General features: G+C 38.0%; 2 protein-coding genes across 4 annotated transcripts in view; both read left to right on the forward strand.

The window, feature by feature from the left end:
- LOC128100726 (cyclin-dependent kinase-like 5) overlaps positions 1 to 27,661 on the forward strand; it is a 185,249-nt gene that overhangs the window by 69,766 nt on the left and 87,822 nt on the right. The window lies entirely within an intron of this gene.
- LOC128100851 (gap junction alpha-6 protein-like) lies at positions 17,562 to 20,702 on the forward strand. Its single transcript, XM_052723618.1, has one exon. It carries the CDS (start codon positions 18,293 to 18,295, stop codon positions 19,145 to 19,147), a length of 855 nt encoding a protein of 284 aa, XP_052579578.1. The 5' UTR covers positions 17,562 to 18,292; the 3' UTR covers positions 19,148 to 20,702.

Below are 27,661 nucleotides of genomic sequence, written 5' to 3' on the forward strand. Positions count from 1 at the left end.
AGTTCAACTATTGGACTCAAACATTTAATCATTTGAATCTATCATCCATAAATAATAATATATATCTGTAAATAATGAAAGCTTTTATGTTGGCTTTTTCTTATAAATATTTGCAGCCTTTTGATTTTAGAGTCCATGACAGTATGGTTTTGTGGTTTGCATCACGGATCGATTTTGATACAATGACTTCTCAATTCTTGAATTTGGATGTTTGTATTACTTTTATGTTGAACAGTTATCTGTAGCTCTTTGTCAGTAGCTAATCCTCAAAAGTGGAATGCTACTGGCTCTTGATTAAGGATGATTAAGAATTGAAAATAAATGCAATCAAAATAAATTTAGTACCTTGAATGTCTCGTTAAGAAGTATTACTGTAGTTTGAAATTAAATAAATGGAAAGTTCCCTAATGAAATGCTCTTCTTTTAATGAGTATCCTTGAGTTATAATATATTTCTAAAGCTTAAAAAACCAGAATTCTTGGGGGGGGGTGTTATTACTTGTGAGAAACAGGGTGTTAGATTCCAATTTAAATTTGACTCTTGTGAACGTAATACTTTTCTGCTATGGCTCTATTTTGTGCAGCATTGTAAATGAAGTTTCAGTTCTTATTTGTGGGTTTTACTTTTTTATTATTGTTTTTTGAGACATGGTCTCCAAAATCCCAGGCTGTCCTCAAACTCACTGTGTAGGCTGGAATGGATGACATTGAACTTCTAATCTCTTGCCTCTACCACTAGAGTTCTAGGATTAACAGTTGTTTGCCACTGCAGCCAGGTTATGCAGTGTTGGGGATTTGAACCCAGGGCTCCTGTGAATATGAGACAAGTACTCTATGAAGTGAGCTACATCTGTACTCAGTCCTAGTGGTGGGTTTTGAACCATAAGGAATTAGGAGATACGAACATGTCTAGCATGCATATACATACATATGTATTATTTGCTTTTCTAGTATGTTAAATATATATTTAAGTACTATAAATGTTTTCTGCTAGTCTTTTTTATTTATTGACCTTTAGCCTTTTCTTTGTCTTTTGATTTTTTTTTCTGGTGGGGGGAGTGGTTTGAGAGAAGGTCTCACGTAGTCCAAACTGTCATCAAACTTCCTATGTAGGTTGGAACTCCTTGTCTTCCTTAACTGAGGTTAGAAAGTATGCACCATCACACCCAGCAGGATGCAATTTCATTTGCAGAAGACTAAAAATAGATAGTTTTTAAAGTAACTATTTTCATATAGACCGTAAGGGCAAGAAAACTATGGTATATTCATCCTTGTAATTCAAAATGCTGTACATATAGTTACTAGGAATCAGAGTTTACATTCAAAATCGGGTTTCCCAAAAGCAGAGGATGCCCTCTCCCATCCACTTTCCTTCAGGCCCATCTTGCTGGTACTATGTATTATCAAAATCAAATATATGAGCCGTGTGGCAGTGGTGGTACATGCCTTTAATCCCAGCACTCGGGAGGCAGAGCCAGGCGGATCTCTGTGAGTTCGAGGCCAGCCTGGGCTACCAAGTGAGTTCCAGGACAGGCTCTAAAGCTACACAGAGAAACCCTGTCTTGAAAAACAAAAAAACAAAACAAACAAACAAACAAAAACCCCCAAAACAAGTATATGTAAAGACAATAGTCTAACAAACAAGTAAATGGAAAGCTGAAAACAAAATACTGCAGCTGGAGGTGCAGCTCATTTGATAGAGTGCTTACCTGGTTCAATCCACAGGATAACATAAAACAGGCATGGTGGCACACACCTGTAGTCCTGGCACTTGGGAGATGGAGGTAGGAAGGTAAGGGATTCCAGGTTCAAACCAGATAGCCTGGACTTGCATCTAAAATTTATCTTTTCCTGCTTTTCACTAAATGAAAGACTCAGATCAGCATTCAAAGTATTGTTGTTTGTCCCTTTCATGCATCTAAAAAGATTATCACAGGATGGAAAATTTAAAGCATAAATTAGTGCCTAACTCAGAATAATCTGAAACTCTTTTTAGCATCGGCAGCTGTTTAGTCGCTTGACTTGTTAGAGTATATCCTTTTCCCAGCTAAAATCAGACCTTCAAATCTATGCTCCGTTATATAAAAATAGAGAATCTGATGCGCCTCATAGGATTTATGCTGTAGAATCAAATGAACAGATTACTATGGAGTTCATGTTATAGTTAAATTATATGTGATCCTCCTTATTGTGTTCATTATATGAAAAATAATTGCATTAATATATTTGCATATCTAACATTTTGGTGAGATGCTTAAAAATTTATGCATTACATCTATATGATTTTTTTATACAGTAAGCTTGTTTCTTAATCAGCTATTGTTAGGTATGGATATATATATATATATATATTATAATAACCATCATAATAATGTTATATATAATTAAATAATTCATAATGCATTGTACATCTAAGCAAGTATGAAAATCATTTTAGACCTGTATACTGATAAGAGGTTTAGAGGTCAAATATTGCTTGTCTTTCTGAACATAATATGGTAGGCTATTCTAGCCCAAAGGCTATAATTTTTTTTTCTTCAACTATTTCTTTTTGAGATTATAATTACATCATTTCTCACCTTTTCTTTCCTCCCTTCAAGCCCTCCCGTATACCCTTCCTCCTTCTCTTTCAAATTTATGGTCTCATTTTTCCTTAATTGTTTTTACATACATGTGTGTGCATGCATATATATATATATATATGCATATATAAATATACATATAAGTGCAACCTCCTTAGTCTGTATAATATTTATTGTATGTATGTTTTCAGGGCTAACCATTTAGTACCGAATAACCAATTGGTGTGCTCTTCTCTAGACTCCAGCACCTAAGGCTCTTATAGGTGACTTATAGGAGACTATACTTGCTTGCTTGCTTGATTGATTGTGGTGTGGTACAACAGGGTATACATGTGGAAGTCAGAGGACAATTTTCAGGAGTGGGTTTTCTCTTTCCACCACATGGGTTCTGGGGATTAAACTCAGGTTTGGTGGCAAGTACTTTTACATACTGTGCTATCTCACACTCTGAAGATTCTGCTCAATTAAAAATATATAGCTTGTGCTTTTTTGATAGCTTCTGTTTATTGTTATGTATACACATTTGCATGTATCCGAAAAGGTCTTAGCAATGACTAAGCTTCTGTTTATAATGCCTTATGACTACTTATATTCGTAAGATACACTGTTTTTAACTTTTACCCTACACAGATACCCTCACTGCTTTTGATGATGAACTGTTACATGAACTGTGAGTGGAACAAACTCTTTCCTTCCTCAAGTTGCTTTTGGCCATGAAAGCCATAGTAACCCTCACTAAGTCACTAGTAACAAATACCTTTATTTCTCTGGACTGGGGAGACATTCTTGGTTGTTTATTACTCAGTTGTTCGTTTATCTTTTGTTATAAGGCTTCATTGTTAGTTTTTTAAATTTGTTTTTTTGTTTGTTTGTTTTTTTGGGGAGAGGAGGTCTCCTCATAATGTAATCCAGGCTTTCCTGAAACTCACTGTGAACCTTAGGCTAGCCTTGGTTCTCCTGCCTTAGCTACCTGAGTGCTGGGGATATAGGCTGGAGCCGTCTTGCCTGACCAGACTTCATTGTTAACGGTATACTTTTTCTTTTTCTTTTGAGATAGTGTCTTCCACTGTAGCCTAGGATGCCCTGGAATTCATTGTGTAGCTTAAGTAGGCCTCAAAGATGTAGCAATCCTTCTACTTTATCCAAGAGCTAGGATTCAGGCATGAGCTATCACACCTTACAGGAGCATATATAGTGATTCCTTTTGCTTTTCTCCTAAACAAAACAAGAATTTCTGGCCTTTTTAAACATCAAATTGTATTAAGGCAATATTGAGGAAAAGCCAATAACCAATCTCCAATTTAACAGTTTCTTTATAGTTTGGGGGCATATATTTACTTTGGGCAAATGGCTGCCACCTGAAACCATGCAGTATTTTCTACTAAAACTAAACTTGCTTTTTAAAACCACGTTAAAAAAGCAAATCTTTCTCATTACTATTTAGTTTTAGGCTTCATATGTGAATTACAATTTTAAAACAAAGATCAAAGAGATGAGTCAGGTAGAAGAGAAGTTTGTTATATCATTTTCTCCATCATTGCTTTCCTCTTTATTTAAATAATATCAAAGTTCTTACTTCTTGTGAGTAAAATTTTTATTAATTAAAATCACAACGAAACTTAGGGTTGTAATAAAGATTGTGAAAAGCTGGAAATACCTTTGTATTTTTCATCATAATTAATTTTAAAGGATTCATTCTCTTAAATGACATTAATTTACTGCAAGTTATGGAGATTAATGGATCATCACTGAACTTCAGGTTCAAGGCAAAGATAATAGGAATCATTAATAAAGAAAAAAATATCATTTGTCTTCTTTTACAGAGGCTCTCATATGGAACCATTAGTTCATTTGGTTTCTGCTCTTGACCTGTTTTTCTTTGTTTTTGATCTAATTAATTTTCTGAAATACTGTAAGACTTTCAATAAACTCTTCTTTGTAGTTATGTTTTATATTTCAGAATCTGCTAGTCTTTATTATTTATTTACTTATTTCTTTTCGAGACAATGTATTGTACTGGAACTCACAATGTAGCACAGGATGACTTTGAACTTGTGACATTCTTTCTGCTCCAGTTGCTGATGCATGAGAATAACAGACTTGAACCACTGTCTTAGTTAGGGTTTTTATTGCTGTGAAGAGACACCATGACCAAGACAACACTTATAAGGAAAACATTTAATTGGGATGACTAGCTTACAGTTTCAGAGGTTTAGTCCATTATCATGGTGGGGAGCATGGCTTGCAGGCAGATGTGGTGCTGGAGCTGAGAGTGCCACATCTTGCAGGCAACAGGAAGTGGACTGACAGTCACGCTGAGTGAAGCTTGAGAAAAGCTCAAAGCCCACCCCACTGTGACACACTTCCTCTGACAAGGCCACACCTCCTAATAGTGCCACTCCCTTTGGGAGCCATCATCTTTCAAACCACCACAGCCACCAATTCCTTCCATTAATCTGCTGATAGGAAAATCTACTCACTTATCAACAAAAGGAATAATCAGTTGTGCGTTATTTTCCAGGCAGATCTGACTTCTTTAGGGAACTAGAAGAATTTGGACCTTTTCTTGCTTCCTGGTTGCTTTAATCTTCATCAGCCTCATCTGGATTTGGTTTTATGATTATTCTTTAGTTAACAGAGTAAAGAAATACTCATATCAGCATTACCCAGTACTAGTTCTGTCTATGCTGAAGATTTTGCCTCATTCTTTCTCAGGTTTTTTTGTTTGCTTACTTGCTTATCTTTTCTTTTATCTCTTTCTTTTCTATCTGTCTGTCTATCAGATAGGTACTTGATATTTAATCTTGACTGGGCTGGAACTTGAAATGTAGATCAGGCTTGCCTCTGCCTATTCCTACCTCCCATGTGCTGGTAATAAGGGCTGCACCAACATGCCTGACCCTGACTCAGTTTCTAAGGCATCAATCATTTCTACCCTCCATAGATGATTTTTCCCGAGGCTGCTTTTCCAGTTAATCAAATTCAAATGATCAGGTTCATATTGGATCCCTCGTTAGGGACCAAGTCCAGCTTTTTTGTACCACCTCTCTTTTATATGCTTCATTTCAGTTTTCTCATTTCAATCAGTGTTATTCTTTATTGAGCATTTATAGGTTGAGTTTTAAATGCCCCTTTATGCAAATCATAACATAATTAATTCAAAGACAACATTCTTTCTATATCTCCTTAAGATGAGTGATTTCAAGCTGAGTCATTGTGGGGTATGCCTTTAATTCCAGTACTTTGGAGGCAGAGACAAGCAGATCTCTGTGAGTTTGAGGCCCAACCTGGTCTACAGGGCAAGTTCTAGGACAGCCAGTACTGTTACACAGTAACAGTAAACCCTTTCTTGAGAGAGAGAGAGAGAGAGAGAGAGAGAGAGAGAGAGAGAGAGAGAGAGAGAGAGAGAGAGAGAGAGAAGAAAGAAAGGAGGGGAAAAAGAAGAAAGGAAAGGAAGGAAGGAAGGAGGGAAGGAAAAGAACAGAACAAATACCTATTGTTTTAGTGAAAAATGATTTCTTATCTCTAACAAAGGTCTGTGATTAATTTATACCATCTCCTTAATGCTGCTTTTCTTCAAAACTTCATAGTAAAAATCTGTAGCTAGAGTTTTCCTGCCTGGCCCACAGTCAGGACGAATCTCTCTCACCCGCCAGTCCCACAGCTGCTCAGACCCAACCAAGTAAACACAGAGACTTATATTGCTTACAAACTGTATGGCCGTGGCAGGCTTCTTGCTAACTGTTCTTATAGCTTAAATTAATCCATTTCTATAAATCTATACCTTGCCACGTGGCTCGTGGCTTACCGGCATCTTCACATGCTGCTTGTCATGGTGGTGGCTGGCAGTGTTTCCCTCCGCCTTCCTCTTCTCTCAATTCTCCTTTCTGTTAGTCCCGCCTATACTTCCTGCCTGGCCACTGGCCAATCAGTGTTTTATTTATTGACCAATTAGAGCACATACAGACCATACCACAGCAAAAATCAGTATGGATTATTTTTCTGCACAGGCTTGAAATATGCATTCACTGATAATGTAAGAAAAAGTTAATTAACAAATACCCATTTAGTGGATATTCTTAAGTAATAAGTATAGTCCAGTTGAAACCAATGACTGGAAAGTAGTGCAGTGTGGATCTATTCCTACAAAAAAATCTAGCTCCAAAATGCTTACGATTAGTAGCTATCATTCATATTCCATGATACTTTTGAACTTTAATATTTCATAATTTAAAGCTTTATTTCATATGTTAAAGTATTTTCATTTAGAAAAAATCAAGAACTTAAAAACATCTTCTTCACACATGCACACATGGACACAAATGTTGGGGGTGTCATGTGTTACAGAATGTGTGAGGGTCAGAGGGCAACTGTGGAGTCCGTTCTCTCCTTCCACCTTTGTGTAGGTTCTAAGAGTTGAACTCGAGGTGATAGGCTTGGTCAGTAAGTACCTTCATCTGCTGAGCTGTCTCAGTGACCCAACTTTTTTTTTTCAAATCTACCTCTGTACTTAAATCAGTGTGTTCTAGGCCTGACATTATAAAGCAAACTTGAACAAATAGCTGCTTAAGAAAAAAAATCTGTTGAGTGCTGACAAAATATCAGCTACTTAGCTAGAAAGATGCTCTTCTAAATTCAGTAAGAATTAACTCTTTTGAGAACGTTAGTGCAGCCTAGCCAAACTAACCCATGTAAGGTTACATTTTGCGTTGCCAGGAAGCTTAAAACGTAGTTTAGGGAGGCTAGTCTTAAAGGATCTAATAGAAGCTGGGCGGTGGTGGCAGGTGGATCTCTGTGAGTTTGAGGCCAGCCTGGTCTATAGAGTGAGTTCCAGGACAGGCTCCAAAGCTACACAGAGAAACCTTGTCTCAAAACAAACGAACAAACAAAATATCTAATAGAAGATGGCAATTGAAAGGATAGTGTGAAACCTCCTTTTTCCAGCTAAGTTCTTTATTTAAGCCTGCTTACGAAAAACTCTTGTCAGTAATAAAACCATAGGATATTACAATATTTCCCAGTGCCCCTTAAGACAACTGCCACTCAGTTGAGGATAGAATTAGGAAGCAACACCATTAGCTGATGACACTCTGAGTGAGAATAGTATGGTGAGAACCTCTTTATAGTAATGATGGCTATAGAACTCAGATGACACACTAGACACTTGAGCCATAGGCCCTGGTCATTTCCTTTAAGTTTAAGGCCACCATCTTAGGATGGATAAGAGAATTTGCCCTGAAAGTGTAGATCTGGGGTTTGCAAACTACCACACATGAGCCAAATCAGGCCTATAATCGATTTCATAAATAAATAAGGTTTTGTTGGAACACAGCCCTATTCATTTGTGCTATTTCTGTGGATGCTTTTGTGATATAGCTAAAGAGCCGAGTAGTTGTATTCTGTGACCCATGAAGCAACAAACTACTTCTCATCTGGCTTTTACAGAGAAATGTGCTTATTTCTATTGCTAAGCAAACCTTAAGTAGGAGAATATAGCAGGAATAGCATAGTGTCTCGGTTTCTGGTTCTTGGAGCCTAAGGAATTAACATTAATAAAGTAGGGGATTTCCACTGAACATTACTTTTTCTTTCATTTGGATTTGGGTAAATTCTTTAAATGGTTACATGGAAAGTTTTGTGTAGTTACCTCTTTCATCTATTAACTGTCAAACAGAGAAGTCGAATGTTCTGGGAATCAGGCATACAGAAACATATACAAACTATTCATGCTTGTCCAGTAAGTGACTTGGAATAGCTGTTATTCTACCCAAAGATGAACAAAGCACAGTATACTCTTCTTGAGAATAATGAGCAGAGTCTTTGGGTTTTTCACATTTATTTATGTTTGTTTGTTTGTTTGTCTATTTATTTATTTTGGTGTTTCGAGATAGGGTTTCTTCTTGGTAACTTTGGAGTCTGTCCTAGAACTTGCTTTGTGCACCAGGCCGGCCTCGAACTCACAGAGATCCGCCTGCCTCTGCCTCCTGAGTGCTGGGATTATAGGTGTGTGCCACCACCGCCTGGTGAGTCTTTGGTTTAAAAAAAAAGACATTCTCACAATATGAAGAATAAAATTCTTTCGAGAAAAACAACTGAATGCCTTTCTTATATAAATCAAGTAGAAATAAATACTTTAATAAGCCAACAATAACTCTTCTTTAAAGTTTCTCATCCATGTAGTGTGTTAGCTACCTTACCTCCTAACTAATTTAGAAAAAAAGAACTATCTTTTATATAGGGGAAACTGCTTCTTATGTAGTTTAATTTCCTAAGACCCATACAAATTGATTCTTAGTAGAACTGGTAGTTAAGACAGTTTTTTTTTCAAATGTGAGTCAATATCATTCTTTTCTTTTTGTGTGTGTGTGTGTGTGTGTGTGTGTGTGTATAAAAGAAAATTTGTGAAATTTTTATTCTCAATAACATTATATCCAGAAGAATTTACTTATCTTTTACATTTAGTAGTACACAGAATATTAATTTTGCACTGGTAAAGTACAAACAAATATGAGTTACAATTTTTTTCATTTCTTTTTTTTTTTTTTTAAAAAAAACCTACCTGGACTGAGTCTACCAGCTTGATCTCAGTCTGCGGGGGAGGCTTTGCCCTGGAGGAGGTGGGAATGGGGGGTGGCCTGGGGGAAAGGTGAGGGGGGCCGGAGGGGGGAGAACAAGGGAATCCGTGGCTGATATGTAGAACTGAATTGTATTGCAAAATAAAAATAAAAATTAAAAAAAGACACAGTTTTAACCCCCTCAATTAATTTACAATTAACATTACATAAATTAGCCATTTTCAAATGCACATTTCCATGACATTTAGTACATTCACAGTCATTCAAGTTTCAAAGTATTTTTGTATCCCTAAAAGAAATCTCCATATTTATTAAGTGCAAACTCCCCATTTCAACTCTCCTCCTGGTAGTTGGATTTGCTTTTTGTGTTTATGGGTTTAGATATTCTGAATATTTAATATATGTGAAATTGTATGACATGTGATTTTTTAATTTGGTTTTCTTTGCTTAACAAAGTTTTTTGAGGTTCATTCACATTGTACCATTTATCAATGCTCCATTTTTTATCATGCCTGAATAACATTTTGCTATATTGTTTGCATCTACCATATTTTGTTTATGTATTTTTAGTGGATGGATGTTTGATCATTCTTCCTGTTGGCTATTGTGAATAGTGCTGCTATGAACAGTCATGTGCCAGTATTAGAGATCCTGTTTTCAGTTCTGTAGGGTATATACCTAGGAGTGGAAAGACTATCATATGGAGATTCTATGTTTAACTTTTCTGAGGAACTGCCTAACTGGTTTCCATAGCAGCAGCAGCAGCACCACTCTGTATTCCCACCAGCAGTATAGGCAGGCTCCAGTTTTTCCACATCTTCACCTTATTTCCCTTTTTAAACACTGTAGCCTTCCAAGTGGATGTAAAGTAGTACTTCATTGTTGTTTTGATTTACACTTGTCTGTGATTGGTTATGTTGAACATCTTTTCATGAACTTATTGGCCATTTGCATGCTGTCTTCTTTTAAAGAAAGATTTGTGTTGATTTATTTGTGTTTGTGAATGTATGCATATAAATGTGTGCATGGGCACGTGTTCCTGCCTATGGACACATGCCTGGAGAAGGTATTAGGCATCCTCCTTAATCATTCTCTACCTGTTTCTTTAAGGCAGGATCCCTTCCTGAACTTGGGGCTTCTATCTTAGCTAGGCTAGAAACCAGAAAGCCCCAGTGATCCTCATGTTTCTGTCTCCCTAGACCTGGAGTGTTACAGACTTTCTCAAGGATGCCTGTTTGACATGGTTGTAGGAATCTGACCTCTGGTCCCTATGATTGCTCAGCAATCTTAACCACTGAGACATCTGTCCAACCATTTGTATATTTTATTTAGGGAATTGTCTATTCAACTCTTTTTAAAGACAAGATCTCTGTAAGATCACTATGTAGCCCAGGCTGCCCTAGAACTTACAGAGATCTGCCTGTAAAAGCCCATTTTTAAATTGATTTCTCATCAGGCATGTGGTTTGCAAGTATTTTCTCTCATTCTATAGGTGGCCTTTTCATATTCTTGTTAATGTCTTTGATGCATAAAAGCTTTTAATTTTGATGATATACTATTCACTTTCCCTTTATTGGTTGCATCCTGAAATCTAAGGATGTGAAAGTTTAGAATACTAGTATAATTTAGCTTTTATATTTACTGGGTCCTTGTTCTATTTTGAGTTAATATTTGTATGATTTTGTGATATAGAGGTCCAACCTTATTTTCATTTTAAATTAACTAGTTAATTTAATGTGCATGTGACTATGCACCACATGCATGCTGCCCACATGGAAGCCAAAAGGGTAGATCCTCTGGAATGAGAGCTATAGATGGTTGTGAGTCATCCTGTGGGTGTTGGGAATCCATCTCTGAACTTCTGGAAAAGCTGGTAGTGCTCTTAACTATTGAGCCATCCCTCTAGCCCCTGGTTTTGGTTTTTTGGTTTGGTTTGGTTTTTTGGGGTGTGTGGCATGCGTTTGTGTGTAATGTATGCGTTTTGTGTGTATATACATGCCAGGTATCTTCCTTTATCAATATCTACCCTTTTTTTTGAGACAGAATCTCACTATGCATCCCCGTCTGTCCTAGATCTCACTATGTAAACCAGGCTGTCCTTACAGAGATCTGCCTGCTGCTGCCTCCCTAGTGCTGAGATAAAAGGTGTGCACCACCATGCCCTGCCCCACCTTACTTCATGAAACATTGTCTCTTACTGAACTTGGCCAGCCAGCAAGCTTCAGGGATACCCCTATCCCCCGTGGACATATTTGCACGTACTAGTGTTATACGTTTGTGCAGCAGCTGTGCTTGGCTTTTTATGTGGGTGTTGAAGATCTGAACTGGGACTGTCCTTGCGCTTCCATGGCAGGCACTTTATTCACAGTGCATAGTCCCCAGCCCCTGCTTTTGTTTTCTTTTAGACTGGGTCTCAAATAGTCTAGGCTGCCTTCCAAGTCAACTTTGACTAAGGATGACCTTGAACATCTACTCTCCCTGCTTCCACATACTAAGTGCTGGGATTGCAGTCATGAGCCATCACATCTGGCTCTTATTTTCATTCTTTTACATGCAAATATCCAGTTGTACTAGCACCTTTTGGTAAACAGTCCTTTCTTCCATTTCCTTGTATTGAGACCTTAGTTGAAAATCATTTGGCCATAGATGTGTGTGTCTGTGTGTGGGGGGGAGAGTACATTTCATTAAATTTTGTCCATTGGGCTTTGTGCCTGTCTTCATGCCAATACCAAATTGTCTTGATTATTACAACGGTGTAATAAAGTTTGAAATCAGAAAGTCTGAGTCTTCCAGCTCTTTTCATTTCAATGTTCTTTTGTATATTGAGGAACCTTGTGCTGCCATATTGACTGTATGATCAGCTTTTTCATTCCTGGAGGTGGGGAAGCCATTGGAATTTTACTAGGGGTGACAAAGAATCTGAAATTTATCCCTAAGTATTTTATTTATTCATTTATTTGTTTTCATGCTTTTGTAACTGAAATTGATCTGTTAATTTCTGTTTAAGATTGTTGGTTGGTTGTATAGAGCAGTACTCTTGTTTATTTTTAACTGTGATGAAAGTTGTATAACAAAATTTACTGTTTTAAGTTGAGTGTACAGTTGAGTGATATTAATTGTATTCTCGGTGATGTGAAAACAGCACCATTGTCTGTTTTCAATCTTTTTTCATTAGCCTAAATAGGTACTTGGAGCTAATTAAGCACTATATTTTCCCTGCTCCACCCCAGCACTTAGTAACTTCAAGCTTCTTTTCCTTTTCTGTGACTTTTGCCTATTGTAGATGGTTTGTGTTGCTGGAATAGTACAGTATTTTTCCTTTTTATCTGGCTTCTTCCATTAAATCATATTGTGGGGGTTCATCCATGTTGTACATATGAGAACTTCATTCTTACAGTGTTCCTTTGTATTATCGTGTATGTGTACATATTGTGTATGTATCTTATATATGATCATATATATCATCATACGATCATATGCATAATATGTGATATATACACAATATATATTATTGTATTGTGTTGTATATATGATACTTTGTGTATATATCATATATGCCTCGCATTTTCCAATCCATTCATTTGCTGATGGACACTTAAGTTGTTTCCATCTTTGGCTATTATGAACACTGCTTTACATACAAGGATCCAAGTACTTGTTCTCAGTACTTTGGGATGTATACCTAGTAGCAGAATTCCTAGGTTATATGGTAGCTACACATTTAACATGTTGAGGCTTGCTCGTTTTTGTGTTTTGATCTTATTTGATCTACTTTGCTAACCTTATTAGCTGTAATAGATTTTTTTGTTTTGTTTTGTAGATTCTTTAGGAATTTTATCTGTGAAAATTGATAGTTTTCCTTATTCATTCCCAAGTTGGATGTCTTTCTTTGTTTAGCCTAATTGATCTAGCTAGAACTTCAAGTACAGAGTTGTGAAATTGACCAAAACAGGTGGTCTTGTCTTGTTCCCAATGTTTAGAGAAAGGCTTTCAGTTACCATTACCTTTCCAGTGCATGATGTTAGCTACAATGTTCAAAAATAACCTAAGCAGGCATGGTGGTGAATGCTGAGGAAGTTGTGTTCTAGTTCTCTTTGTGAGCTATAGTGGGAGGTCGGGGAGATGCAAGAACAGTGCTTTCTTATCACAACCAGCTCTTTCAACAAGCTTTTCCTATTGCTGTAAGCGTTGGAGTAGTTGTAGAGGGTTAGGAAAGTTGATTTCTCCCCCTTCCTTTCTTAACATTCTGATTTCTTTTTGAGGTATAAGGTCTTACTGTATATTCCCAGCTGGCCTCAAACTCAGAGATCCATCTGCCTACCTTTCCCTCTCCAAGTACTGGGATTAAAGGCCTACTTCTGAGTTCTTAATACATTAATCATAGTTTTGTTTTTGTTCGACATAGTGTCTCACTATGTAGCTTTAGTTGGCCTTAAACTAGTGGTCCTTCTGATTGCCAGGATTATAAGCATATACCATAATGCCTGGTTTATTCATAGTTATTTTAAATTCCTTATGTGATAATTCTCAAGGCTGTGCCTTATCTTCATCTGGTTCTGATACTTCTTTGTCTATTAAGATAGTTTTTCTTACCCTTTTGCATGCCTTGTATTGTGTATGTGCCCACTGGATATGGTATATTGGGTGATACAAACTGAAATAAATAGGCCTTTAGTAAATGGTTTATGTTTCTCAGCCAGGAACTGAGCCATTAAATTTTTTTTTCATTCATTCATTCATTTGGTTTGTATGTGTGCATGCATGCAAGTGTGTGGCTGCACATGTGGAGGTCATAGGACAATTCACAGGGATTGAAGTTTCCTTCAAACGTGAGTTCTGAGAATGTAACTCAGGTTCTCAGAGTTGGCACCAACCACCCTTACCTGCTGAGCTATGTTACCTCACTGGCCCATTTCTAATGGTAGAAGTTTAGCTGCTACTGCCTTCAGTTTTCTCTAGAGCAGTGCTTCTCAACCTTCCTAGCTGTGACCCTTTAATACCCTCATGTGACCCTCATGTTGTGCTGATCCCAACCACAAAATGATTTTTGTTGCTACTTCATAACTGTAATTTGTTACTGTTATGAATCGTAATATAAATATGTGACATGCAGGATATCTGATATGCAACATCCAAAGGGGTCGTGACCCACAGGTTGAGAACCTCTGCTCTAGTGCCTTTTGTTTGTTTTTTCTACCCTTCGGCCCTTTCCTTTCCCCAAGATCTTTCAATAGAGACTGTTGTTTGCACCACATTTGGTGATGATCCGTTGTTGTGTACTGGATCCTTCTTGAAATGGTGGCAAAAAATAAGATGGGGGAGAGTGCTTTGTAATCTAGGGCTTCAGTCGGGCACAAGTCCTTGGCTGTATTCTTTACAAATACTGTAGGGCTACTGCTTCTTTTTTCCCTTGTGTTAGGTGAAACAGAAGGAACACTAGGACTAGAGCTAATTAGTTCCCCTTCTTCCAGGATATATAAGCTTCTGATATATTTTGTTGGGAGCGTTGTTAGCCTTTGTTATTGAAGAACATTCTGAATTTATTTGAACTGGGTCCGATGGTACAGATTTATAATCCTAGCTGTTGGAGAGGCTGAGGCAGGAGATTCCAAGTACAAGGTGGGCCTGGGCGATAAGAGTGAATTGACTTGAAACTGTTGCCTTTCTCCAGTGTTTATTTCAAAAAGGCTTACATTCTCCTTCCCCAAAGAAGAGTTTTTTGTTTGTTTGTTGTTGTTGTTATTTTATTTTTGGTTTTTTTGAGACGGGGTCTCTGTGTGGCTCTGGCTGTCCTGGAACTCCCAAGCTGGCCTCAAACTGCCTGTCTCTCAAGTGCTGGCATTAAAGGCAGGCGCCATCATGCGGAGCAAGGAAAAGATTCTTATTGGCTCTTACTTCTGGGGATATTTCAGAATGGTTACTTTTCCTCTCCTTCAAAGGGGAGGAGATTTCAGAGCCAGAACCTGGTGAGATTCCTGGAGGCAAAGCCATGGAGTAGGAGGGTCTCTTCCCCTTGGAACTCTCACTCCACAAGCTTGTCTTACTCAGCATTTGTCAGATTGCTTTTCTTTACTAATATTTTACCCTAGTGCCTTCTGCCTCAGGTAAGAGTCTTGGGTGTGATTGCATGTATTTTCCTATCTAGAGATAGGGGGCTATTATGTTTTCCGGTGGGCTGGAGCAAACTTGCCAGTTTTCAGTTTGTTAGGGTTTTTCTTGCTGTAATGACAAGAATGATGATATCTGTGAGCACTGCATGTGTTGGAGCTGAAACTGGAAGTCCTACGTTTATATTTTAAAATTAGAAAGATCTTGTCCAGTTTAAAAATAATGCTCTTCAAGAGGGTTTTAAACTTTCCTGTGAACCATTTGCTTGGCTAAGATGACTCATTCTCAGTTATTTTCATCCTTTTGAATCTTAGATCTCCATTTTCATATGTTTAGTAAGAACGTTTTCAGACCAAAATATTTGAAAAGCTTAAGAACTTGATATATTTCTTGAAAATTGCTAAGAACTGTGCCCTGAATTCATAAAAAAAAAAAATACGACTCTTGCTTCCCCCAGCATTGTTTTTTGATTTACCTTTTAGAGAATGTGCTAAGGTAGTTCTAGGGGAGTTTCTTTACTATTTTACCCTGTTTGTTTTTGCAAAAGTAACTCAATTTTTAAGGCACTTTCCAATCTCTGGAGACTCGGCCCTGTTTAAATTTGACAAATGAATGAGAGTGGAAGTCTTAGACTGTCAGGGCCTTGTTTTCAATTCGCCTGGAGGAACGAACTAATTATAAACTCCAGATCTTGGTGACTTTAGCTTAATAGGACTACTTTTATAATCTGTGCGACAGAGGACAGTTCATCTAAAATGTGTTATTTATCCAGCTGAGAAAGTACTTTGTGTACTTTGAAGCCTTATGATTTGATAACTTGCTAACCATTTTAATTTGGGGGAGCTCCAGTTCTTATTCGTGGATAACAGTTGCAGTCAGTCTCAGGTGATTGACACGCTGTGAAGTTCGTTAACCTTGCACTTTTTCTAGGATTCATTTTAAATTTTGTTTTTCCTCACAGAATGTAGTGTGAGGAATGGCCATTAAACCAAAAGCAAATTAGTTGGATGGTGTCTAAAATTGGTTATTAATTGGCAAAGTCTTACTGTGTTTGTGTTAAGAAATTTTTTTCCTGTTTTATTATACCCAATTGTTTACAATGACTATCTGTGTTTGGGAAAATGTTTTTTGAAGGAGGGGAATTAAAATGTTAAGTATGATGAATGTAATTTTAACTCAGCAGATGAAAATTACTTTATAAATGATTGGCTGCATTGAAAGTATTTAATTAAAAATATTAGTTGTTTGTTATGTAAAAATTATCTGTGGCCCATTCCTGGTGAAACTCATTTATTCTCTGAATTGGAGCTAGAAAGCCCTTCACTCGCAAAGAACTAGGGACTCTAGGGAGGAAATGGATGAAGACTAGCAAGTCTTCAGAACTGCTCAGCTTGTAGTTTGCATCATACCAGCTTCCACCCACACTCAGTAGGCTAGGGGATGGTATCAATGCTCCTCCTGAAAATGTTTTTATCTTAAGTTCTTCATATATCATAATTATATCCTCCTAACTCCAGGTCCCCATTGTTCTTGATATCTTCGTCACATTTTGTGTCCACCAAAACTCACTTGCTATCTCTTAGCATAGAGTTCCCATCCTTTTCTGATCTCCATGTCCCTTGCTCTAATCCTGTCCTGCCTGTCCTGCTAGCCCTCCCACTCGCCCTGCAAGCCTCAACCAACCTTTTGTAACTTCTTCCATGGCCTTGGTCTTGTCCTAGTTTCACAGTGTTATCTTTGTTTCAGCATCCTGCTGCTAAGTGGTACCTGACACAGCTCTTCTAGGACCCTCATCCCTTACACTGCCCACTTCCTCAACAGCTGCCTCAACCTCCTGCCTTTTAATTCTTTGAATATAGCAAGTTCTTCACCTTTCTAATCTCTGCTGTTTCTTTCACATTCAGCAATCATTTTCTTACTTTTTGTCTGACTATCTCTAATCAATCTGGCTGGAGCTTTCTTACCTTATTCTTTGTCAGTGCCTCCTGGTTGTTATCTTCTCAGCATCTATTTCAATTTGCAGCTATTGTATATTCGCTTGCTCACTGAGACTTGCTTTGATTATAAGATATCACACACACACACACACACACACACACACATACACACACACACACACATCCACATCCACACACACACATACACCTATTTCTGAAATTAAGGTGTAAGATACATCTTACACATATATACAAGATATAATTTTTACAAGATAAGTCATTTCATAATTCCAAAATGAAATGACTTATCTTATAATAAATTATATTATGTATTTATAAATTATATCATGTATTTTATAAAATGTTATGCTTTTTGAGACAAGCTCTCTGTAGCTCAGGATAACTCAATAGGTATCCCAGGCTGGTCTGGAATTCACTAGGTAGCAGAGGTCGGCCTAGAACTCTTCATGATCCTTCAGCTTCAGTCTTCTGAGACTGGCATGTACCAGCAAAACACCATATTTGAAATGATATATTTTCCCCAGTTGATTGTATGTTCCACAAGTATATTATCTTTTACTCACCAGTAAGAGCTCATGCCTATTATAGTACATTTCACCTTGTAGACACCTTGTAAATAATGGATGAATGAATATCATTGTCTCTCTTTGGGAAATGTTGGCCCAACTTCTGAAGCAGCATCAATCAGTGTATGAGTATGAATTGTTAATATGCCAAAGAGTTGACTCATTATTTTTGGAGATTGTCTTCTACTTAAATGAAGAAGACCTTTAAATTTATCTGTTTTCCCATTTATGTAACTTGTTCCATTCTAGATACACATATGTTCTGGTGTAGGAACACTTACCATTTATAAAAAAATGAATTCACATAAGCTAGCTTTTACCTGGTGTCAGCAATAGTCTTTTATTAGGAGAAGGCACGAGGAAGGTACCAAACAGCAGCAGGCTTTTAACCTTCAGGCAGGTGTGACTCTTGAACTTACTTTTTCATTTACTTCATCCTCCAAGGCGTGCAATCACTTGGTGTGCCCACTTCCCTTTAAAGTGCAAGAACAACAAAAGGGCAGCATGAGTAAGTGGAGTGCCTTAGACCAGCTCCTAGAAAAGTCTCAACCCTACTCCAGAGCTGGAGGAAAGATATGGCTGCAGATCCTTTTCGTTTTCCGGATTCTGCTCCTGGAGACTGCCATCGAGTCAGCCTGGAGTGACGACCAGCTCAATTTCCATTGCAACACTCAGCAGCCTGGTTGTGAAAATGTCTGCTATGACCAAGCTTTCCCAATCTCTCACGTGCGCCTCTGGGTCCTACAGATCATATTTGTGTCTGTGCCTACACTCTTATACCTGGCACATGTGTTCTATACCATTCAGCAGAAAAAGAAGTCGAAGAAGCAAGAGAAGGAAGTTGGAGTTGCTCGATTTGATGGTGCCAGTGTGGAAATGCACTGGCAGAAAATTGAAGTAAAGAAGTCCAAGTGTGGCAGTGAAGCCCATAGGAAGGTGAAAATTAGAGGCAGGTTGCTGCTGACCTACATACTCAGTATCTTCTTCAAGTCTGTCTTTGAGGTGGCCTTTGTGCTGATCCAGTGGTACATTTATGGATTTACCCTGAAGGCCGTTTACATTTGTGAACACTCTCCTTGCCTGCATCAGGTGGACTGCTTCCCCTCTCGCCCCACAGAAAAAAGCATCTTCATCCTCTTCATGCTGGTGGTGTCCCTGGTATCTTTAGTCTTGAATATAATTGAGCTGGTCCAAGTCTTATTTAACACCATTAAGAATTGTGTGAGAGATGAGGATGAGTTTTACTATGGTACAGCTGATCTACAGAGCCTTTCCCAGGAGTCCTCACCAAGTGTTCTCACTACCATGATTCCTAAGGATCAGGTGGTTCCTGTGAAACAATCTTCAGTCTATGTTTAAAGTGAGCAAAACTATGTCAGTTACAGTATGTAACAGAGTCAAAGCGGGGAAGGGCAGGCAGGAAGTATCCTTTCTGCCTTGCACTCAGCCTTGTCTTCACTCTGATGATAAGCAGAATTTTCAGAGGGTTTGGATGGAGAGAAAAGCAAAACAAAGATACTGAACACTAGTGTTGTAGAGTAGCAGATATCCAGCAGTAGCAGTGGTCATGACAATAGCAGCCTGCTATCCTAGATATTGCAATTTGGGCTTGAAAACATTGTGATTTTGCTTGGTTGCTAAAGGGAATCAAAGTGTAGTAGAAAGTGTACCCATGCTTCAGTACAGATGGTGTTCAATGGCCTCAATTGTAAAAACTAGCAAATACAAAGACATTAGACCACAGGGTCTGGGATAGGAAGGGGAAGAGACTTGTAACCAAGGCATGTGTTACTATTTAAAGTGCTTGACTCTGGAGGGTTAGGCATCTAGCTCACCGGTAGATGATTTGCCTAGCATGTGTAAGACCTCAAGTAGCACAAGAATAAAACAATAGTAACTTTAACAAATGAACTAAATAAATAAAATGACTGACTCAAAGAACTTCTAGTCCAAATATAACTTGTATTAGGCAGTGCATAAGGGCCATTCCTCTCCCATATTACCTTAGAATGGTTCTGTGTATGGGGAAGAGTGATTTATTATTTATCCATAGAAGCAGATACGGTGTAAATTCACAAACCTACGTTTTAAAATAATACAAACATACCATTGAAAGTTGAGCCTTTCTCTTGGATTTTAGTGTTTGAGTCCATTCTGTGTTTATACTGTTTAATTCCTGATGTAAAAGTAAATTATCTTTTCCCTTAAAATGCATCCCCCAATTTATTGAATGATGTGTAATAGTTCAGTTAATTGTGATGAGTTGTCTTTTTCTCTTGTATATTATAGCAGCAATCCTGTTGCTGACAGAAACAATTTATTTTTCTTTTCCAAGATAGAGTCAGAGCCCCAAATGAAGCAATTGTACTGAAACAGCACTTATGAACACTACAAACTTAAAGAAATGCTTAGAGGTGAACTATGAAATGTGCCTACATGAATTTGGCAATAGTGGACATTCTTGACTTTCTTCTACATAATGCATATTAATTCAGATGTTGCCTTCTGCTGTGAGTTTGGCAGTCTCTTGGGATAACTGGCATTTTTCATGTTCATATTAAGATTTTATTTGGAAAGTAGGAGAGGGTGAGGAAGATTTGTGAAATATCTGTGTAACTGATTTGAAACAAATAAAAGAAATAATACCCATTTCTTCTCATGCCTTTTGAAACATTCCACAGATGATTGAAAAATGTTGGGCTGCAGACTTTTGTTCTTGCATGTCAGCTCCACACACAATTTTATTCAAGAAATAATAATTTGGTTACCATTTGATGTTAATCTACTATCATGTTCAGCTTTGTTTCATGCAATGCAGGCCTATCTTATCTTATTCTAGAGAATTCTTTATTCAATAAAGTTGTGAGAGTGTGGTCCATGTGTATGCCTCCTCTGATAGCTTCTTACTGGTCTTTTGAACTCTTCATTGGTGCATCTTAATTTAAGCAAATTAAGCTGGGTGTGGTGGCTCATGGAGGCCACACAATTGCAGAGTGTTCTAGGCTAGCTTGGGCTACAGTGTGAGACACTCCCCTACCTCCTGCCCATGAAGCAAAATACACTGTATTTACCACAGTTTTTAAAATTCAGGTGGACTGACTCTGTGACATGATTCTAGGATCAGCCTCCTTCATTTCATGTAATAGAATCATGGCTATATCCATGACTTCCAGATATGCAAAAAGAATGCAGTTGGGTTTTTCCCCTTCCTTTTTAAGGGATGTACTCTCATCATTAAGCATCTTCCCATCCCAAGGAACTGGGGGAAGTGGAGAACACAGGTATAGATCATCAAACCTGTAGCTTATAACGTCTGGTTCTGACAGTTGACACAGTCTTATTTGGAAAACTTAGTCTCTTAGTTAAATGATGAGTTTTAGTTCTTCTTTTTAGAAGTGGTTTGTGAAGATTAAGCAGTTATTTAGTAATGGGGTGCTTGTGCCTTTTGGACACTGCAAAAGTTCTGAAACCATGGAATCAGATTGGGCTCTGCTACTGTCACTCCTGTTCCTGTTTCATTTTCACATGTGGCTTGCTTGTTTTTTTTACACTTTTTACTGTGAGGTAATTGCAGATTCAAACGTAATTGTAAGAAATAATAGACTCTGTATATCATTATATTCACTTGTAACTTTTTTTGAGACAGGCTCTTTCTATGTAGCCTTGTTTGGTTCAGAATTTGCCTTTAAGGAACTCCCTCTGTAGATAAAGACTGGTCTTGAATTTACAGAGATCCATCTGACTTTGCCTCCATAGTGTTGGGATTAAAAGTGTGTACCTCCACATCTGGCCAAATAAGTGTTTCTTAAGAAAGTCATAGAACCAGGTATCATGTATCCCAGTCTGGTCTTGAAGCTGTGGTGCTTTACTATGAAGCTGAAGATGACCTTGAACTTCTTCTGATCCTCTTGCCTTCACCTTAGTGCTGGGATTATAAGTGTGTGTCACTATGCCTGGTTTATACAGTGCTGCAGATTGGGAATATGGTGATATTTTATTTGTACTGAAATGTGATTTTATTTGTATGTTAATAAATAAAGTTGCCTGGGGGTCAGAGCTAATAGCAAGCCATAGCAGAAGCTGGGTGGTGGTGGTGCATGCCTTTAATCCCAGCACTTGGGAGGCAGAGCTAGGCAGATCTCTGTGTGTTCAAGAATACAGCCAGCATGGAGACACACGCCTTTAATCTCAATACCAACCATAGAAGACCTGGAGGTCTGTACAGACAGGCAGTAATGAGGAGGACATGTGGTTGGGTTTACAACCAATGAGAAGGCAGAATAGAAAGTCTATAAAAAAGACAAACAGACAAGAAGTAGCTCTCTTGCTGAAGAGGACAACAGCGGCAGTGAAGGGTAAGGTTTTTAGCTCTTATCTATTGCTCTGACCTCTTGGGCTATTAACTCTGCATTTGACTCTGTGTTTCTTATTTAATAAGACCGTTCATCTACATTGGCCCATGACTTTGTGCATGCCAAGCAAGGACTCTGCCACTGAGCTACACCCCCAACTTTTGCTGTATTTTTTTGTTTGTTTGTGTTTTTAAAACAGGATCTCTTGTAACACATGCTGGTCTTGAACTGAGTATGTAGTCAAGGTGACTTTGAATGTCTGACTTTTTTTCTTCTTCTACCTGCCATTTACTAGAAATAGAAGTGTACACCATTATACCTGTTAACTTTTAGCATAATATCATAGGTAGACAATTGACATTGACATAATCCATTAACCTTCAGATTTCACCAATTTTATATACACTCATTGTGTTTAGTTATATATAACTTGTGTAGAGTTGTTTATAATTTGTGCAGAGTTGTGTGCCCACTATAGTCAAAATACACTGTAGTTTCAGCAGTAGTACCTTTTTATAGTCATAGCCACATTTTTTCCTTATCCCTGGCCCTTGGTAACTCCTAATCTTTACTTAACCTATATAGTTTTGTCATTTCAAGGATGCTATTTAAACAAATTATATAGGCCATAACACTTTTTAAGTTGGTTCTTTTGGCAATTGTTGTTGTTTGTGTGTACTATCGTGGTATATATATGCACCTGCCTGTGCAAGCACATGTGGAGGTCGGAGGTTGATACCACCTGGGGAACCTGGGAGGAAAGAGGCTATCCTTTCTGGGCCAGAGCTAGATCTCGATATCTCTCTCTCTCTCTCTCTCTCTCTCTCTCTCTCTCTCTCTCTCTCTCTCTCTCTCTCTCTCTCTCTGTCTCCCTCTGTGTGTGTGTCAGTGTGTTATAATAAAGATCCCCAAATAAAGTTTATAAGCAACACTTTAAAAATTATTTTTGAAATGGGGTCTTGCTATATATCTGTGTGGCTCAAGCTTGCCTTGAATGCACTGTGTAGTACAGAGTGGCTTCAAACTCATAATCCTTTTGCCTCAGCCCCCCCAAGTGCTGGAATTGCAGGTATACACCAGCATATCTGGCTATAAGCAATATTTTACATGATAATATTAGTTCATTCTTCAGACTTACTTTTTTTAAATTTTTTTTTTATTTTGCAATACAATTCAGTTCTACATATCAGCCACGGATTTCCTTGTTCTCCCCCCTCCCGCCCCCCTCACCTTCCCCCCAGCCCATCCCCCATTCCCACCTCCTCCAGGGCAAAGCCTTCCCCGTGGACTGAGATCAACCTGGTAGACTCAGTCCAGGTAGGTCTAGTCCCCTCCTCCCAGGCCGAGCCAAACAATCCTGCATAGGCCCCAGGTTTCAAATAGCCAACTCATGCAATGAGCACAGGACCCGGTCCCACTGCCTGGATGCCTCCCAGACAGATCAAGCCAATCAACTGTCTCACCCATTCAGAGGGCCTGATCCAGTTGGTGACCCCTCAGCCATTGGTTCATAGTTCATGTGTTTCCATTCGTTTGGCTATTTGTCCCTGTGCTTTATCCAATCTTGGTCTCAACAATTCTCGCTCATATAAACCCTCCTCATTCTCGCTAATTGGACTCCCAGAGATCCACCCGGGGCCTAGCCATGGATCTCTGCATCCAGATCCCTCAGTAGTTGGATGGGGTTTCTAGCACAACAATTAGGGTTATCAGGTAGCTGCAGTGGACCCTTGATGATCAGTAGTCCTTGCTTTGAAATAGCTCGTAGTGCTTGATAGAAAATTTAACATGTGGTTTCTGATATGTATATTTATTCGATATCGTATTTCTTTATGTCTTCTAATCAATCTACTACTTTAGCTTCATTTTTGTCCAAATACAGAATAACTAGAAGGACATAATTCAAAGCCAGTATGCCAATGTTATCCATGCTTAATTTAGACTGTGAACTCAAGGACTTCAGTGAAGCAGTTATAATCAGACATGTTCCTCTACTAGAAAAGATCCATGCTTCTCTTTACCTTTTCAGCAAAAACATTTCATTTCCCCATTTGCATACATACCCCATGCACTTGGTACTGTGTCTTAACAATTAATTCTATTCCACGTATATACAGAGTACTGCTGTTTGTTAAGAAATAATATATATTTTGTTTTTTCCCAAAATTTCTCATTTTTTCTCTTAAATATCTTGAAGCACTTAGCCCATTGTGATATATCTGATGCAGATATTTTTCAAATTCATTCAGCTTCATTGACCATGCAATTTGAATATAATTTATTGATGTAAGGATAGTCTTTGTCCTAGTTAAAGACAAACCGCACAGATGAACTTTAAAACTTGAAATTAGTTCATTAAGCAGACAGTTTACTGTGGATTTAGGACAAAGGACATGAAGGGCATGATCAGCGTCTATAGAAAGCTTACTATATGGAAGGAGAAGGCTAGCAACAATACAGTAATGGGTTGTGCTCTGTGTCCTTGAGGAATGCAGTTTGTCAGAGAATGAACAATGTATAAAAAGAAAATGGCTTTAAGCTTAGATTTAGTTCATCCTTTTAACAAAGTAATATTTCAGTCTTTACTTTTTCAGTGTTTTTAGTTAAAATTTCTTGTCTCATTTCCTTGTCCAGGATGTCCTTTGTCTCATTTCTTTATGATTACTGAAAATTTCATCAGAGGTACTTAAAAGTTGTGTACTAGCCAATCACAGTGGCTCACACCTCCAAGCCCAACATGTGGGAGGCTGAGGCAAGATGATTGCAACAAAGTGGAGAGCAGCCTGGACTACAAAGTAGGCTTCTGTCTCAAAAGAAAAAGAAAAACAAAATAACAACAAAACTGGAATGTCCAGCTGGTCCATCTCATCCTTTTGGAGGTCCTTTCTGCTACGCATTGTGGTACAGATTTAAAATAAGGCCCCTGTTCTCACAAATGTTAATTGTTGCCTAGCTTGGGAAGTAAGGCCACATGGTCAGTCATAGGGAAGTTCTTGGATGGAGGTGTGGATAGAACGCTAGAGATCATGAAAAGAGAAGTGACAGGACAAGATAGAAGGCCCTACAAATGCTTCCCAGAGAAATGGTTTGAAGGTGAAAGAGGAATGAACTAGCAGTGTAGCTGCCTTACTTTCAAGTAAGGAAAGCTAAAATGTGTTACTTCCTTGAAATGCCCTGCCTGCACAGAGACTGTGGAGTTGTCCCATCTCTGTTTTCTCTAATAAGCTGTTACCATCATCTACTTTTTTGTGGTATTAGGATCAAATCATGCATTCTAGATAAGCATTCTACTACTGAGCCACATCCCCGGCCCCGGTCTTCTTCTTTTGTCTTTAGCTTTTCCTTCCAGAGTGTAACCTCCATGAGAAAAGAGCCCCCTTGTACTGTTAGCATAGTGCCTATCACACAGAGAAACTTGAAAAATGTTTGTCAGTGAAATGAATGAATGAAGAATGATGAATACTTGAACAGATGGAAACAAGTATATATAAAGACTCAGTTGAGAAACTGCAAGGAATTAGATGTGGCAGAAGAAGCCCGTTAAAAGATAAAGACTTGTGATCTCATTGAGGTCTTTAATAATGATATTTGAAGAGGATTTTTAATATTTTACTCATTGATATTATTTTTTCCTGTAAGGTCCACAGTTTTATATCCAAATGTGAATGAGATTTTATGGTACTTTCTATGCCTCCCTTACTTCACTTAGCACAATGACTTTTAATTCCTTATATGTTGTCTCAAATGGTAAGATTCCTTCTCTTTATGGCTACATAGTATTTTATTATGTATATGTACATTTTATTTTCTTCTTCACTATTGTGAATAGTATTGCGAGAGTGCAGATGTCTATATTTCATTTTTTTTTATACATGTAGCCAGTAGTAGGGCTGCTAGACCATGTGGAAGATCTGTTTTTCATTTTTTTGAGAAATCTTCATTCTGTTCTCTATGATGCCCCTATACTAATTAACATTTCTACCAACATTGTGTATATTTTCCTTTTTCTCCATGTCGCCCCTAGCACTTCATGTCTTTTGTCTTTTTGATGATAACCATTCTTACTTGAGAAAGGAGATAATTATGTTGTAGTTTTTAAATTTTATAAAATTATTTTATGTGTATTGGTGATTGTATGTATGTATATCTATGTACCATGTGCATTCCTGGTACCTTTAGAGGCCAGAAGAGGGCAGTGAATTCCACTGTAACTGGAGTTTTGGACAGTTATGAACCACCATGTGGGTCCTGGGAATCAAACCTGGGTTCTCTAGAAAAGCGGCCACAGCGTTCTTAACCACTGAGCTATCTCTCCAGCTCCTTCAGTGTAATTTTGATTGGCATTCCCTGGGGAGTGGTGCTGTTGAGCATTTTTTCATATTCCGTTTTGCCATTTATGTGTCTTCTTTTGAGAGATGCCTGTCAAAGTCTATTGCCATGTTTAAAAATTCAGTTATTTGTTTGGGTGTGTTGTTATTGTTTGTTTTGCTGTTTGATTGAGTTCTTTATATTCAGTGATATTCTTGACGTTAGATAACCAGACACAAAACTTTGATTCAAATTTATAGTGTTATTTGGCTATTTCTCTAACATCATTGAACTCCTAAAGAGTTACAGATGGCTGTTGTTCCATTCGTGTTGCCACATTGGGGAATTTGTCTTCCTCTTTTTATCTTTAGTGCTTACAATGACATGACTAGGCCATTAAGCCTCCATGTGTGATCATGATAAATAGTTCATCTTCCAGGTCTTTAATATGATGTAGTTCAGATGTAAGATAAAATAATGGGGAGTTGAATATGAAGACCAAATAATACTTTTTAAAAAATACCAAGTCTGTTGCTTTATATTTGATACACTTTTTTCTGGTAAGAGAGCACAAGGCTGGGATTTTCTAGTTTTTTCCCACAATGCATAATAAGGCATGAAGAGTTCTCACTAAATTAGACACTTTGAAAAGTGTATGTATGTATGTATGTATGTATGTATGTATGTATGTATGTATTTTATGTGTTTGACTGTTTTGCCTGCATGTATGTATGTCCACATGAGTGCTGGTACCTGGAGAGATCAGAAGGGACCCGAGGGGATCAGAAGAGAGCATGGGGCCTGGAAATGGAAGTGAGCCACCATGTGAGTGCTAGGAATCGAACCTGGGTCCTCTGTAAGAGCAGCAAGTGCTCTTAACTACTGAGCAATCTCTCTACCCCCTGAAGTTTTAGGAAAAGAAAACTTGTTAATGTTAATTATAACTTGCATGTGTGCGCGCGCGCGTGTGTGTGTGTGTGTGTGTGTGTGTGTGTGTGTGTGTGTGTGTGTATGTGTCTCGTGAGGTCAAGAGTTCAACTGCATTGCTGTGCTCCAAAGACAGCTTTCACCTCATTCTACTCCTTTACTTGGCTCTTATATTTCCACCCTCTTTTTGCTATGTTCCTTGAACCTTGAAGGGGATGTTGTTGATGTCACTTATGGCTAAGTCTTTTGTTCTTATTACTTTGACCACTTACGAGTCTCTGCAATT

This window comes from Peromyscus californicus, unplaced genomic scaffold, assembly GCF_007827085.1.
Source record: "Peromyscus californicus insignis strain IS unplaced genomic scaffold, ASM782708v3 Scaffold_10__1_contigs__length_136768540, whole genome shotgun sequence".
Classification (NCBI taxonomy): domain Eukaryota; kingdom Metazoa; phylum Chordata; class Mammalia; order Rodentia; family Cricetidae; genus Peromyscus; species Peromyscus californicus.

Bases quoted from the DNA above. Each gene is read 5' to 3' on its own strand.
- LOC128100851 (XM_052723618.1), top strand. From the start codon at position 18,293: ATGAGTAAGTGGAGTGCCTTAGACCAGCTCCTAGAAAAGTCTCAACCC.